Source organism: Rhinichthys klamathensis, unplaced genomic scaffold, assembly GCF_029890125.1.
Source record: "Rhinichthys klamathensis goyatoka isolate OS25496 unplaced genomic scaffold, OSU_Roscu_1.1 h1tg000109l_1, whole genome shotgun sequence".
Taxonomy (NCBI): Eukaryota; Metazoa; Chordata; class Actinopteri; order Cypriniformes; family Leuciscidae; genus Rhinichthys; species Rhinichthys klamathensis.
The window spans coordinates 1,396,888-1,410,314 of NW_026606647.1; the positions used below are offsets into that span (position 1 = coordinate 1,396,888).

At 35.9% G+C, this 13,427-nt stretch overlaps 1 protein-coding gene across 1 annotated transcript; it reads right to left on the bottom strand.

Annotated features, from left to right (window-relative positions):
* Positions 1-456: 456 nt before the first annotated feature.
* Positions 457-11,645, bottom strand: oxtra (oxytocin receptor a). Its single transcript, XM_056253751.1, has 3 exons — positions 11,497-11,645; positions 10,186-11,266; positions 457-1,892 (listed from the first exon to the last, which is right to left on the bottom strand). The coding sequence occupies exons 2-3, from the start codon at positions 11,078-11,080 to the stop codon at positions 1,642-1,644; spliced, it is 1,146 nt and encodes a 381-aa protein (XP_056109726.1). The 5' UTR covers positions 11,081-11,266; positions 11,497-11,645; the 3' UTR covers positions 457-1,641.
* Between the last annotated feature and the right edge of the window lie 1,782 nt (positions 11,646-13,427).

A 13,427-nucleotide genomic window follows, 5' to 3' on the forward strand; every position in this document is an offset into this window, starting at 1 on the left:
AATATTAAGCAAAATATGTAAGTGGAATAAACACTTTAATCTTACTGATTACAATACTCTTTCACACAAGACAAACAACCATAAAAGTGGAGTAAACAACCAGTCCTTCACTTTTAAAAACAAATAGGGTGTTTGTCATATTTGATTACCATGATGCATTGCAGAAACATTTGGCAAAGAGATGTGGTCCTCTAGGCTGGACAGTAAAGTTTACATGTAAAATGATGAAGAACAGTGGTAACAAGAACATGTATGTGCCAAGAATGAAAAGTGCTTGTGTTCTTAAAACAAACAAACAAACAAACTAACAAAAAAATCTATTTGGACAAATCAAGTTAAAAATGAGAAACTGGCCATATTTCTCAGTAGCCCATCTTGTTCTCAAATCTGCATGTACTGTAAGCTGTTTTGTGTAGCGAGTGACAGTTGCTTCCTTTTAACGCCTCCTGTAGTCTACAGACAACAACTTATCAAAACGATCCCCGATTACACGGATCCGCGAAAACGACTAAAAACACTGTATTATTCATGCCAGGCCAGTAGTCGGCGATGTCACTTTGTAAAGAAACAATACGCGCCTATAGACTGAACACGTAATACGCATGCGCATGACGTCACCGTTTTCACAAAGTCGCGTTTTTGTTGTTTACATGGAGACGATAACGCTATCATTTTCAAAAACTTGCACTTTGAATCCCGTTTTCAAAAGTTTGCATTTTCAGGCCCCCAAAACGCCGTCGTAATTGACCGGCCAAAACACATAAAAAGTTTTACATTTTTTGTTGAAAACGGTGTCGTGTAAACAGCTCATGAAATGATGTCGTCTTCAGTACAAAGTATGTCAACTTCATCTTTGACAACAAGTAGTGAAAATGTTATTACTTTTCACTGCTTTTCTTTCCTGTGTTTTTCTGAATAAGCATAAGGTTGAGTAATAGATGACAATTATTTTCAAAACTTTTTGGGCGAACTATTCCTTTAAGGTTCAGTGGTTTTACATGTTTACATCACATCGGGGGTATTTACACTTGGACACTCTAAGACACATTTAAGACCGACAGAAATCCGATATGGTGGCTTGAGAATCGGCCAAGTGTAAATCCATCTAGCTGTATGCAAACTTTGCTCCTCCTAAACAGATCTATGTCAGTGAACGAAGCTTTTATGCGGCACATAACAGCTGTTATGTTTTGTACCAAAATCATCAGAGCTAATTCCCCCACATCCTGCTTTCATGAGCTACATCAAGCACAGCAAATGTTGGTGTGACACATTTGTGTGGCCAAACGGAATGTGTATGCACAACTAGATAGCAATTCAAACGATGAAGACGTGCGATATAAACACGGTCAGAATCGAACAACGATCCCTCTGTAATGTTTAGAAACACAATACATGAAGGTAAGGAACAGAAGACTGCTGCATGCTCAATGTCCTCAGAGATAAGAATACGGGTTGAAAAGAAGTGGAGTAATTAAAATGACATTCTGAATGATTCCCAAACGAAAACACAGCCGAAGGAAACCGAGTGTGACATTTAGCTTGCATTGCAGTCTTGTGTGGCTTTACATTTTAGCTTTCTTGTCCTTCATCTGACTTTCAAATTGTGAAGCAAACAAAAGGTTTTGAGGTACATCTGGTTTATGTGACGGAGGTCTGGGTGATACTCCGCTGGCTGCTGGTACTTTTGATGACGTAGGTGGAGGAGTTGCTCTTACGGGAATCTTGCTCCGGATCATAGCGGCATTGTGAGGACTTCAGATAGAGCGTGGAACAGCAAAGCAGGTTCTGCTTAAGGTCATGGAAGAGATGGCCAGCAAAAAACATGTAGATCCAGGGGTTACAGCAGCTGTTCAGACTGGCCAGCAGCATGGAGATGATAAAGGGCATTGCTGTAGAGGGGAAAAACAGCTTTAACTAAATGTAAAGAGCAGAACACACATTGTATTCCAACAGTGTGGTCTTGATTTAACCTTAGGTTAAATATTCTGTGCTGTCAGTGCTTTCGTAATTTTGTGTCTAATGTATGTTATTATAATATTGACAATAAATAAAGGTTCTTTATTGGAATTGATGGTTCCATAAAGAACCTTTAACATGATCCATCACATTTCCATTCCACAAAATGTATACATTTAGCGGAAAAATGTTCTTCACACTAAGAAAACCTGTTCACTGAAAGATTCTTTGGGGAACTAATATATGGCATCACTGCAAAAATCCCCTTTTGGAATCTATTTTTAACTGTAAATTCATGTTTTGGGAGATGCTGATAGTTATTTGTTGAAATGGCACACTTACACATTACATACGCCTCTGCTGTCTCCTTGTATGGATATTAATTAAACATACAGTGAGAACATTCAATTATATGAATAAGGATCATTAATGTTAAAATGATTTTCTTAATTTGTCATACACAAGCACAGAGGTGAAAATGAATAAGTTCAATAATTGCACATGACCTCAATTTCATAGGGGGACTTTGTTATACCACTTTAAAAAAATAATTTGGTAGGAAATAAATGTTTATCACAGGCCGTTTTATGATCTTAACAAAAAAAACAATTTTACAGAAGTGGAAATCTGAGTCGGTGCCCATATTTGAGAGTTGGCTCAGAGACCTAAGTAATGTGTTACCCCTCGAAGAGCTGATTTATAAATGAGCAAATAGACCCAAGCAATTTGTAAAAATGTGGCATCCAATAAAATCCTTATCCTAATCCTTGATTTATAACTTCTTAAGGGCTTCGTCAAGAAAAGGTGTGTGCTCTGTGCGTTTCGACTAGTCACTGCCTGCTATCTTAACAAGGAACTGTAGTACTTCCGACAATCAGGTTACGGTAATAAAGATGGTTACTGCCTTTTGTTTTTTGTTTTAGTTCTTGTTATGTTAAAGTTACTGGGAACAAGTATTATCCTTAGAGATAGAAGTTAAGTGTCACTGGCAATTTTCTCCCTTTTTCTTCTCCCTTCTCCTTTTTACCCACTTAGCTAACTCATTTTTCTTTGACGGATAAGAACATAGAGGTATGTGGGCTGTTACAGTAAGTATGCATATGGTATGAGTATGCAAGTACGTGTGGCCATGCAGGTGTATAAGCATAAATGTGGCTGTGTGGGTATATGGGGTGTGTAATGTATGTAATGCACATAGATGTATAATTATAGTTTTCTTTAAATATAGGTGTTACATGTTTAAAAAAAATTATAATAATTTGGTAACACTATACTTAAAGCCTTTATGCAAAGGTATTCATATTGTAGGTTATACTGCATCATATCATAAATAATTGTAACCAAAGTTAAAATGCATTACAATATATGCAGACTCCTTGTTACATCTGAAATTGGTTGTTCGTTATGTGTTTTGATGCATTATCTAAAGGTGTGCTCAATGAATAGATAAGTAGTATAATGTATTATAACTGTGGTTAACAATGCATTATAAGGTTGATTACAAGGCATAATTCATTTATTAAAAATACTTGGTAACACTGTAGTTTAGGGTCCAATTCTCACTTTTAACTAGTTGCTTATAGCATGCATATTACTAGGATAGTGTCTGTTTATTAGTACTTATAAAGCACATATTAATGCTTTATTCTGCATGACCAAATTCTACATCCCTTAATCTTAACCAATACCTAAACTTAACATCTACCTCACTATATTAATAAGCAGTATTTGGAGTTTATTGAGGCAAAGGTCATTGTTAATAGAGAATTGGACCCTAAAGTGTGTAAGTAAAGTGTTACCAATAATATTTCCAAGTTGTAAATAAAACAAAGATTAAACGACTATATTTTACAAGAAAATACTATTTCAATCTTTCTACTTCAAAAATTCACGTTTAATTCAATGTTACTTGCTGTTTCTTTGTCATTTTTTTTTTTTTTTAAATCAGAGTGAAAATTGTTTCAAAGGAAATCCTACACTATTGGGGTTATTATTTTTCAGTATAAGAGTGATATTTCCTGCCGAACTGATATTTGAGAGCTATTTGAGGTTAATAGTGTCCTGTGTTTACCCTCATACAGAGCAATCCCTAAGATCTGATATTAGCAAGCACAGATCAAATCTAACTGAACAACAGCAATCTGGGGAAGATGAAAACATATCACTGGGAAGACATTAGACATTAATTCAACAGTCATTTGCAAATGAAGCGATTTATTTTGGCTACAGTAATAAGGGCCTGTGCCACAGTACTGTTTATCTTTAGAAGTCCAGAAAGGAAAAAGGAAAACAGGAAAAGCTTCGATGTCAGTCAGCACAGTGTCCAAAGCTCAGACATGCTTTATCACTATCTCCAATCTTGTAGGGATATGAATACACTATGTGGCATTGAAAAATAATTGATGTGAGAAGCATGATGTCAGATGACTTCATTTTTTAAAAAATAAAACAGTGTTGGTGGACTGTGGTTTAATCGTGCAATCTGTCACTGAGCTGTCCTTCTCAAAGATCTTATACAAGCAGACATATATAGACAGAATAAACAACAGATTGTTTGCTAGCTCATGACAATGCTGAAAGATCTGCTAAGCTAGAAAGCAGGAGATGATTGACTGAGATAAACTCATTTTGCTCCTATTTACATTAAAGCAATGAGCCAATCAAGGTCATTCATTACTGGGATTTTATCATCATGGGAAAGAGGTGTTCTCAGGCATGAGTAGAAGTGAAAACCATGGTGTGTAGTCAGTAGTTAGTTATAGTAGTTATAGCTTCTTTAAACCGATGGCAAAATATGACATACACTACTGTTCAAAAGTTTGGAGTCATTATGTTTTTTAAAGAAATTAATACTTTTATTCAGCAAGGAGTAAAGCCATTTATAATGCTCAAATAAATGCTGTTCTTTTGAACTTTCTATTCATCAACGAATCCTGGGGGAAAAAATGGACCACCGTTTCCACAAATTTAAATGTACCACAACACTGCAAATAGAAATACAGAATGTGCAGTCCATAGAAATAGAAATTTTGCAACGGGTTCAAGTTTGTCAAGTGTTGACCAACTGAAAGCTACTTGGTTTCAAAGTGAGCCGTGCTTCATACATCTATACACTGTTGGCAATGAATCTTTTTAGTCTGCACGATTTTGCCGAAATTTCACTAATGTGATCGATATCTTAAAACAAAAATTGACAATCCATGTTCAGGTATTTACACTTGAGGGGAAAAAAATCCCAAACCTGCAAATAATATGCATATAGAAAACCAGATCACAAATCTGAGCACTAACATGGTCTGAATCACCATTAGAATACTGACATGACTTTGCCATACTTATACTATTGTAATGCAAAGAGGAAATGAGATACAGGTGATAGTAATCAAAAGTCTGATAAGTATTCTGGTGGTGAGCTGACTGTGTACTGAAATTAAACGTGACATGCCTATTGCGGTCTAATGTATATGGGCTGTGAAATAAATCAATTCTCCTGAGAAAAGGATGACGCATGAGGGTAAAAAGAAGAATCTGATATATGAACCATGATTCCATCGAAGCCCTTTTCCCAAAAATCTTTCAGAAAATATACTGTGGTGCATTTTGAAATGACATGTCTGTGTCAGGAATAGAGAAACAACCAAAGACGTTGTGCTGGTTAGGCTATGAAGGGGGAACAAAACACCTAGTGGGAAAAGCATCCAAAGGAAAGGAATATCTTGAAAATCAGTTTTGCCAGTCTTGACAGTACACCACAGACTCTACAGAAGAGCAAAAGGGAATCTGAGCAAACAGAAAGAAGCTGAGAACATCTTAAAACATAGTGTATACTATGAAACCACACATTTATGTGCATTCACGTGAAAAAAAAGGGTCTGAATATGGAGAAACGGAGAACAACTAATGTTGCCTTCACGTGCTATCAGTAAATAAGTGTTTCCTAGTTAAAAATTGGACATAAGTCATCCTAATTTATATAGCGTTTTTAACAATGTAGACTGTTTCAAAGCAGCTTTACAGAGATAAACATAATTTAAGGTAACAGAGATTGGTTTGGTTTTATAGCGGTTCTTGAATAATGTTATTTTCATATATGAATAACCCTTTAAAGCACATTTTATGATTTATACACAGCGAAACTAGCATGTACCGGTATTTGACACAAACTCTAGATCTAGATAGCTGTGAATGTAAACAATAGCGCTGGTATTTTATAGGGTTGTCAACGAATGGGACATTCTGGCTTAAATAAGATTTCCACAAGAAATCGGAATAAACTTGGCGTCCTCCATGATTCCTATTCTTCTCGACAGCACAGCACTTAATGTGAAGAGCTCATAATCACGACTTCAGAAGTGGGAAGTAGGAATTTTCCATCAGGATGTGAAAGCAACATAATTCCCAATATTCAACAAACAATGACCATCACAGATTTTCAAGACCAAACCAGTAGAAAATAAAATTTGGCAATTATAAACAATTTACGGTGAGCAATGAGCACAAAAATATCATAATAATGTTCTGTACACATTGATTCAATAAGGTTGACAATAATTGTTTTTCAGTGTACATTTTTGTGCACTTGTGTGGTCATTCGCATCAAACATCCAGACACAAAGTTTCTCCGTTTGATCCTTCAGTCTCTCAGAGTAAAGGAAATTGAATTTAGAAATGAAGGAGTAAGCAACAAACCCAGATAGGGCTCCAGTCAAGAGTATTGCTTTTCTGTTTGCTAGTTTCTACCTCCTATTTTTGCTGAGCTCACAGGAGTCAGAGAAAACTGGGCAAGCACATCTCTGTACTATCGGCAGTTAGATCAATGAACAGAGAGAAAATAAAATTCTTTAATAGGGAGCAATGAAAAAGAGTTTCCAGCCTGTAAAGTGCTTTATTCTGCACACTTCATAAGATTTACAGAACATTTTAACTGGGATGCAAAGCTAAGGATGCATTTTAACTGGGATGCTAAGATGATCTACTTTTTTTCATCAGACTAAACACTATTATAGTTATAAGGTACTTGATCTTTTAAACAAGTTTGGGATCGGTAAGTCATTTTGAAATAGGTTTTCTATATTCACCTATAAGCTGCATTTATTTGATCAAAAATACAGTGGAAAAAGTAATATTGTGAAATATTATTAATTAAAATAACTGTTTTTCTATTTTCATTTCAAATATAATTTATTCCTGTGATGGCAAAACTGAATTTTCAGCAGCCATTCCTCCAGTCCTCAGTCTTACATGATCCTTCAGAAATAATATGCCGATTTGGTGCTTAAGAAACATTTCTTATTATTATCAATGTTGCAAACCTACATTTTTAGGGATTATTAGATTAATAGAAAGTTCAAAATTTATTTAAAAATGGATTTTTTTTTTTTTTTTTGGCACTGGAAAAGTCTGTACTGTCAAATTTGGTCAGTGTCCTTGCTGAATAATAACTAAAAAATATTTCCGACCCCATACATTTGAACAGTAGTGTGTATTTACAAAATGAAGATAAAAGATCCATGCAACTTCATTTTAGAAGCCCTATACAGGTCAGTGAGTGTCATTTGTCCAAACGTTTTACTGTTCAAAAAAGGTGAAAGACTTAGTGGAAAGCTGTTTTTCTCTTGTAATTCAAGTAAGAGTCATGGAGATGAGAACAAAACTAGCGGCCAAACCTGTAATAACATTGCCAAACTAAACGGCCTGAAAATAAAGCAAACATATGCAAGTTCAACAAGAAGTGGCTGTTTTCGGCTTTCATTTAACCTATAACTGCAGCTGAGGTTTGAACACATCAGCTCATCAGTGTTATTAATCTAATCAATTGGTCTTGGCCAAAAGAAACATATTGTTTCACACATTTGGGGAAATGTCATTAGGAACTGCATTCCACTATGGCTGTGTGTGTGTGTCAGCCACTGTTCATGCATAAATCTGTTCAGAGTCGTCTTAATATTTATACTTTGTGAATGTTGTGCTGAACTTGCCATGGTGTGTGAATAGTCATGCTTATATATTTTGTATGGTGGAGCAGGTCATGATGCAAGTCAGTACCTCACACTCTCTTTCCTCTGAGTCTGATAATATTTAATTTTTCTCTCTGAAGTGTGCGACTTGTGACCTGACCTTACTCTCTTTATTGCAGGACAAACATGGTAAATCTCATGGCAAGAACATTGTTCACTGACATTTTATTGTCAAACACATAAGAGAAGCCATGCAGTAACCTTGTAACTCTGATGAATTCAACTTTTGAGCTTACAAACATATGAGTTAAAAATCCATCAATTACTATTTTTAAATAATGTAATGTTTAGGTAAGCTCAAAAGTTTTAGGGTTCCTGAATGTCTTTCGTACTGAAAAGTTGGATTTTGTGTGCATGTAAAAACAAAATGACTATTTGTAAATAATTTGTCGAGCACATGAATTTCATCATATAATGTACAGTCTTAATGTCATATAGCAGCATCAAGCTTTTATTCAAAACAACTGTTATTTATCACCAGTTTGTTTGTTTGTTTGGGTGGGTGATTTCTCATACTGCAGACGGTCATGATTTAAGCAGTGTAGCTCTTCTGAATATTAATGTTTCCCCGAGGCCGGTCTTTATAGCTTTGCTGTTTATAGCGGAGTACATCTGTAGTGATTTAAAAGTAAAATGCCCACCAAAGCAATCCTAGATCTGGACTGATAGAACCTTATTCATCTCATCCAATGAATTACAATGAATTAAAACCAGCTTCTTTTCTTGTGCGTTGAAAAGAACACTTGAAAGAAGACAATAGTCATGGTCAGAAACCATCTCACATGAACTAATTAGGCTACCATTTTAATTTTGTCAGCTAGCTATATCTTAACTGTGTAGTACCAGACTGATAATTGTATATTAAACTTTAAACCATGTGAACGTGAGAATAGCTTAGCATGTTCAAGTATGGTAGATGAAAATAAATCAGTCTAGAAAGTGAGATGGGGAAAGTTTCTTTATGTAAAGTTACAGACCTTATGAAGGGAACTTCCAATAGCGAACAGCCTTCCTAATTGGGCAACAAACTGACGTTATACTGAGCCTATAGTGTATAGGCTAGAATCCCTTGTTTAATTAGTGAGGTAGGGTGAATTCAGGTAGATTGAGACACTTTTTGCCATCGAGATTGCTGGCTACTTTAAAAATATATATTTAAGTTTTCTTTATTTGATCTATTTTTCATTTGTTAAAGGGATACTCCACCCAAAAATGAAAATTCTGTCATCATTTACTCACCCTCAAGTTGTTGCAAACCTGTATGAGTTTCTTTCTTCTGATGAACACAAAGAACGAAGAACGATTGGAACTTTGGCACCATTGACTTCCATAGTATTTTTTTTCTACTATGGAAGTCAATGGTGCCAAACAACTGTGTGGTTCCAATCGTTCTTCAAAATATCTTCCTTTGTGTTCAGCAGAAGAAAGAAACTAACAGGTTTGCAACAACATTTTTGGGTGGAGTATCCCTTTAACTGATATTTTGCAAATATCGACCTTATTTTTTAAATTTCATTTTATGTTTTTATGATTTAGGCCTATTAAGTTTATGAAAAAAACACTTGTGATTATTATTATTATTATTAATGCTATATTATTATTAATTATTATTAATCTTACCATTAAAAAGTTGCATATTATAAAATAAAAAAACTCTAATACATATCACTAACAGATAGATAGCAACCGCTATCTATATAAAACGGGACAATTAATTTTTACGTGCACAGGATACATACGCATGGGTAGGTTTAGAGTAGGTTTAGTAGTGGTGTGGGGTGCGTGTGTATTACACGCAATAAAGTGCGTATCAAATGCACGCGAAAACTGCGTATCATACGCACGCGTATAAATTGCACGATTAACAATGCGTGATATAGAGACGCATTTTCATGAGATGGATGAATGGATGGATAGATAGATAAGAATATCAAAAAAGTATTTTTTACACTAGACCTAGGCTACTGTAGCCTATAAGTTCAAGAAATGTAGATCCAGAGAAGCAAAATTGGGGTGGGAAAACTTTTTGTAACTTCCCCAAAATAGCAATAAAATGAAAAATCCCCAGACTAACCAATTGTTAATCGAACTTCCCTCACCGATGCCATAAATTACCCATAACAATGAGCCCTCCCTCGTCTCCATGTAATCAATTTCGCATCTGCGGGCCTACAGATAAAACGCTTATCAAACTGTTCAAGAAACTTACCTTCCCTTGGTGCTTCAGGATCCCATGCTGACCACATCTGTACGGAGAAAAACGGAGTCCAGCACACTATATAAGCCAGTACGATGACAAAGGTCATTTTAACAGTGGTGATTTTGGCCTTGGAAATAAGTTTGACGCTGCTGACCCGCGTGAGCGCGCTGCTTTTCGATGCTTTGGTTGTGAGAGTGATACACGGGTCCTTCTTCGTCTTCCTTTTAAAGTTTTGCCATATTTTAAAGCTTATAAGTCCGTAGCAGACGCTCAGAATGGTCACTGGTATGATGTATATTGTCAGACTAATCCATGTAATGTAGGCTTTCGCTCCCCAAGGCTGCACGAAATCTCCCCAGCAATCATATACTCCTGAACCCACCTCCCGTAAGGAGAATATATAAACCTGTGGGATGCTGAAAAGTAAGCTTAGTGCCCACGAACAAATTACGTAACAACGGTCCTTTCGCTTGTGTAAAGAACGGAGTGGCTGACAGATTGCCATACATCTGTCTACGGACATCAAGACCAGCATGTACGTTGAGGCGAACATCCCAACGGTCTGAAGATATTTCACCAACCTGCACAGTATGTCTGGTCCATAAAAGCGAAATGTGATGTCCCAGATGAGTTGAGGAAGAACCTGGAAGACAGCCACGACCAAGTCTGCGATGCTGAGGTGCTTCATGAAGTAATACATGCGAGATTGACTGTGCTTGGCTGTGTGGATTGCAATAAGGACGCAAAGGTTACCGGCGAGTGCCAGGAAGAGCACCAAGGCCAGTACAGTAACTTCCACCTTTGCCACCTCTTCGTTCCGCTTCAGGGGGTTCACGCCGTAAGTTTCATTGGTGACGCTGGAGTTTCTAGTTGACTCATTGAAAGACCAAAGGATGTCCTCCATGGTGCCAAAAGCGCACACCTACTTCTCCACAAATGTCAGAGAACTGATTATTTTTCCTTGCGCATAATCAGCCAGTACATAGGCAGCCTTTTAGCTTTACAGGTGGCACTATGAGGATCTCCAGGAACAGGGAAAGCCCTTTGCTGCTCGGTGATGATCCCAGTTGTTCTCAACCTTTACTGTGAACTATACACACAATAAGCATTATATAAAAAAAATTGTTTGTAATCCAGCACATTTAGCCTTTATTTTACAAATAGCCTTATAAGCATGTTTTTAATGATTTATAAATTAAATGGATGCATTTATCCAGTAATTTTCCATTTAAAGATTATACAAATATAACTTAGTAGTATTTTAACATTGAAAATATATTTTAACATTGTAAATATAATTTTTAATGTGCAAGTACTTACAAGTATTATCCATTGCATTAGTTTTCCGGCTGGCAGAGTTGGTGTAAAGCAGAGTCCTAGATGTGGAGAACCTCCTTTGCTCTCACTCGGCTCGCACTGAATGGAGCGCGTCACGATATCACCACTTATACATCTTCTCAATGGCTCTCCTTGCCCAAACATACCTATGACTTCCACTAGGGGTCCGTGCGCTCTATTGCAAATCAGTAAGCTCCTCTGAAACAGTCCTAAGCCTGAATGGCATCATTTTTTTCAGTGTGCTTTTTTTATTTTTTTTTTATTAATAATCTTTCCTTTTTATTAAGGGCATTTATGATGAAAATTAAGCTATGTTTAGAGTAAACAAAAAAAATGATTTATGATGGGAATAGAGCAGAATCAGGAGGAGAAATGCCCTTTTTGTAAAGGAAATAATATAAAATATCGGTAACACTTTACAATAAGGTTCATTAGTTAACATGAACTAAGAATGAACAATAATTTTTCATTATGTATTAATCTTAGTTAATATTAATTCAACATTTACTAAAACGTTAATAAAATCAAAGGTTGTATTTGTTAACATGAACAAACAATGAACAGCTGTATTTGTATTAACTAACATTAACAAAGATTAATAAATACTGTTACAAATGTATTGCTCATTGTTAGTTCATGTTAGTTAATACATTAATTAATGAACCTTATTGTAAAGTGTTACCAAAATATCCTTAAACCAAATGAGGTTATAGATAAATATTAATAAGACATCTTTCTTGAGTACATTAACAAAAATATTAGACTCATTCATAGAAAATATCAGCCGGAACTGTTATCATTGAATAACATTTATCTTTTTTGGCATGTGAGAGGTTGCAGATCATGTTTTGAATATCCACCTCAAGATGACTTATTAGTATGCCCCAAACAGGCCTTATCACACTCCATCAATTGAATGCCCGAGTCCTGATCTGCGTCAGCGTCTCTCAGTGGACGCGCTGCATACCAGAGTCAGGAGGATTTCTGAAAGTCAACACGCTTTTAAAATAGTGTCGACCAAGGAAGGACATCAACAGTCAGTTACGGAAATTACATCACTTATTATGTCAGACGATAACATGTTTTCATAACTTAGAATTTAAAGTAATGAATTGGCAAAATGTGTTGTTACGCTTTTAAATTTAGGTATGTTTTTTATTATGAACAAACAATGAACATGTGATTTGCTCTCGAAATATGTTGCTAGTCTGTCTGTGATATGGAGAGGATTAGAATATGTCATTGTCAAGTCATTTAAATGGACTATAATAGTTCAAAGTTAAAGGTGCTATATGTATTTTTTAGCGGCCTCTATCGGTGATGTTTCAGATTGCAACCGATTTTTACAAGAGCGCTCGTGCTCTTGCGCGTGCTCGAACACGCGCAAGAGCGATGGTACCGGCCACACTGAGACTTTCAACACACTGGAGAAAGCATCACACAACATGCTGGAAACTCATGTCAACTCCCACTGCAATGTTACAATAATAGGCTACTTTTATCAGCTTGACGTTGAACTAATGCTCCATGCTCGTACCATGATAACGTTGCATTAACTGCATTTAGCCGACATGTGGTGTTAGCATAAGGAATTGCACTAACTATTCGTGTCTTTTTACAATCAGGCAGCAATGTCAACATAGATGAATGTATAATATGATAACGAAAACGGTTAGTGACTAGACTGAACAATTTCAGTGTAACAGTAAGATCGGAAGTAACGTTACTGTACTGAACGTGTCTGGAAATGTGTATTATAAACAATATGATAGTAGTGGGATGAGTGATGTTAGACAGTAGATCTAGTACATAAAATAAAAGTTACATCCTAAAGCACCTACTTTTTGTCATCCTGGAACAGTCTTTTGTATTCATTTCATATCTCATGTATGTTGTAGTTTACCTTGCAATTT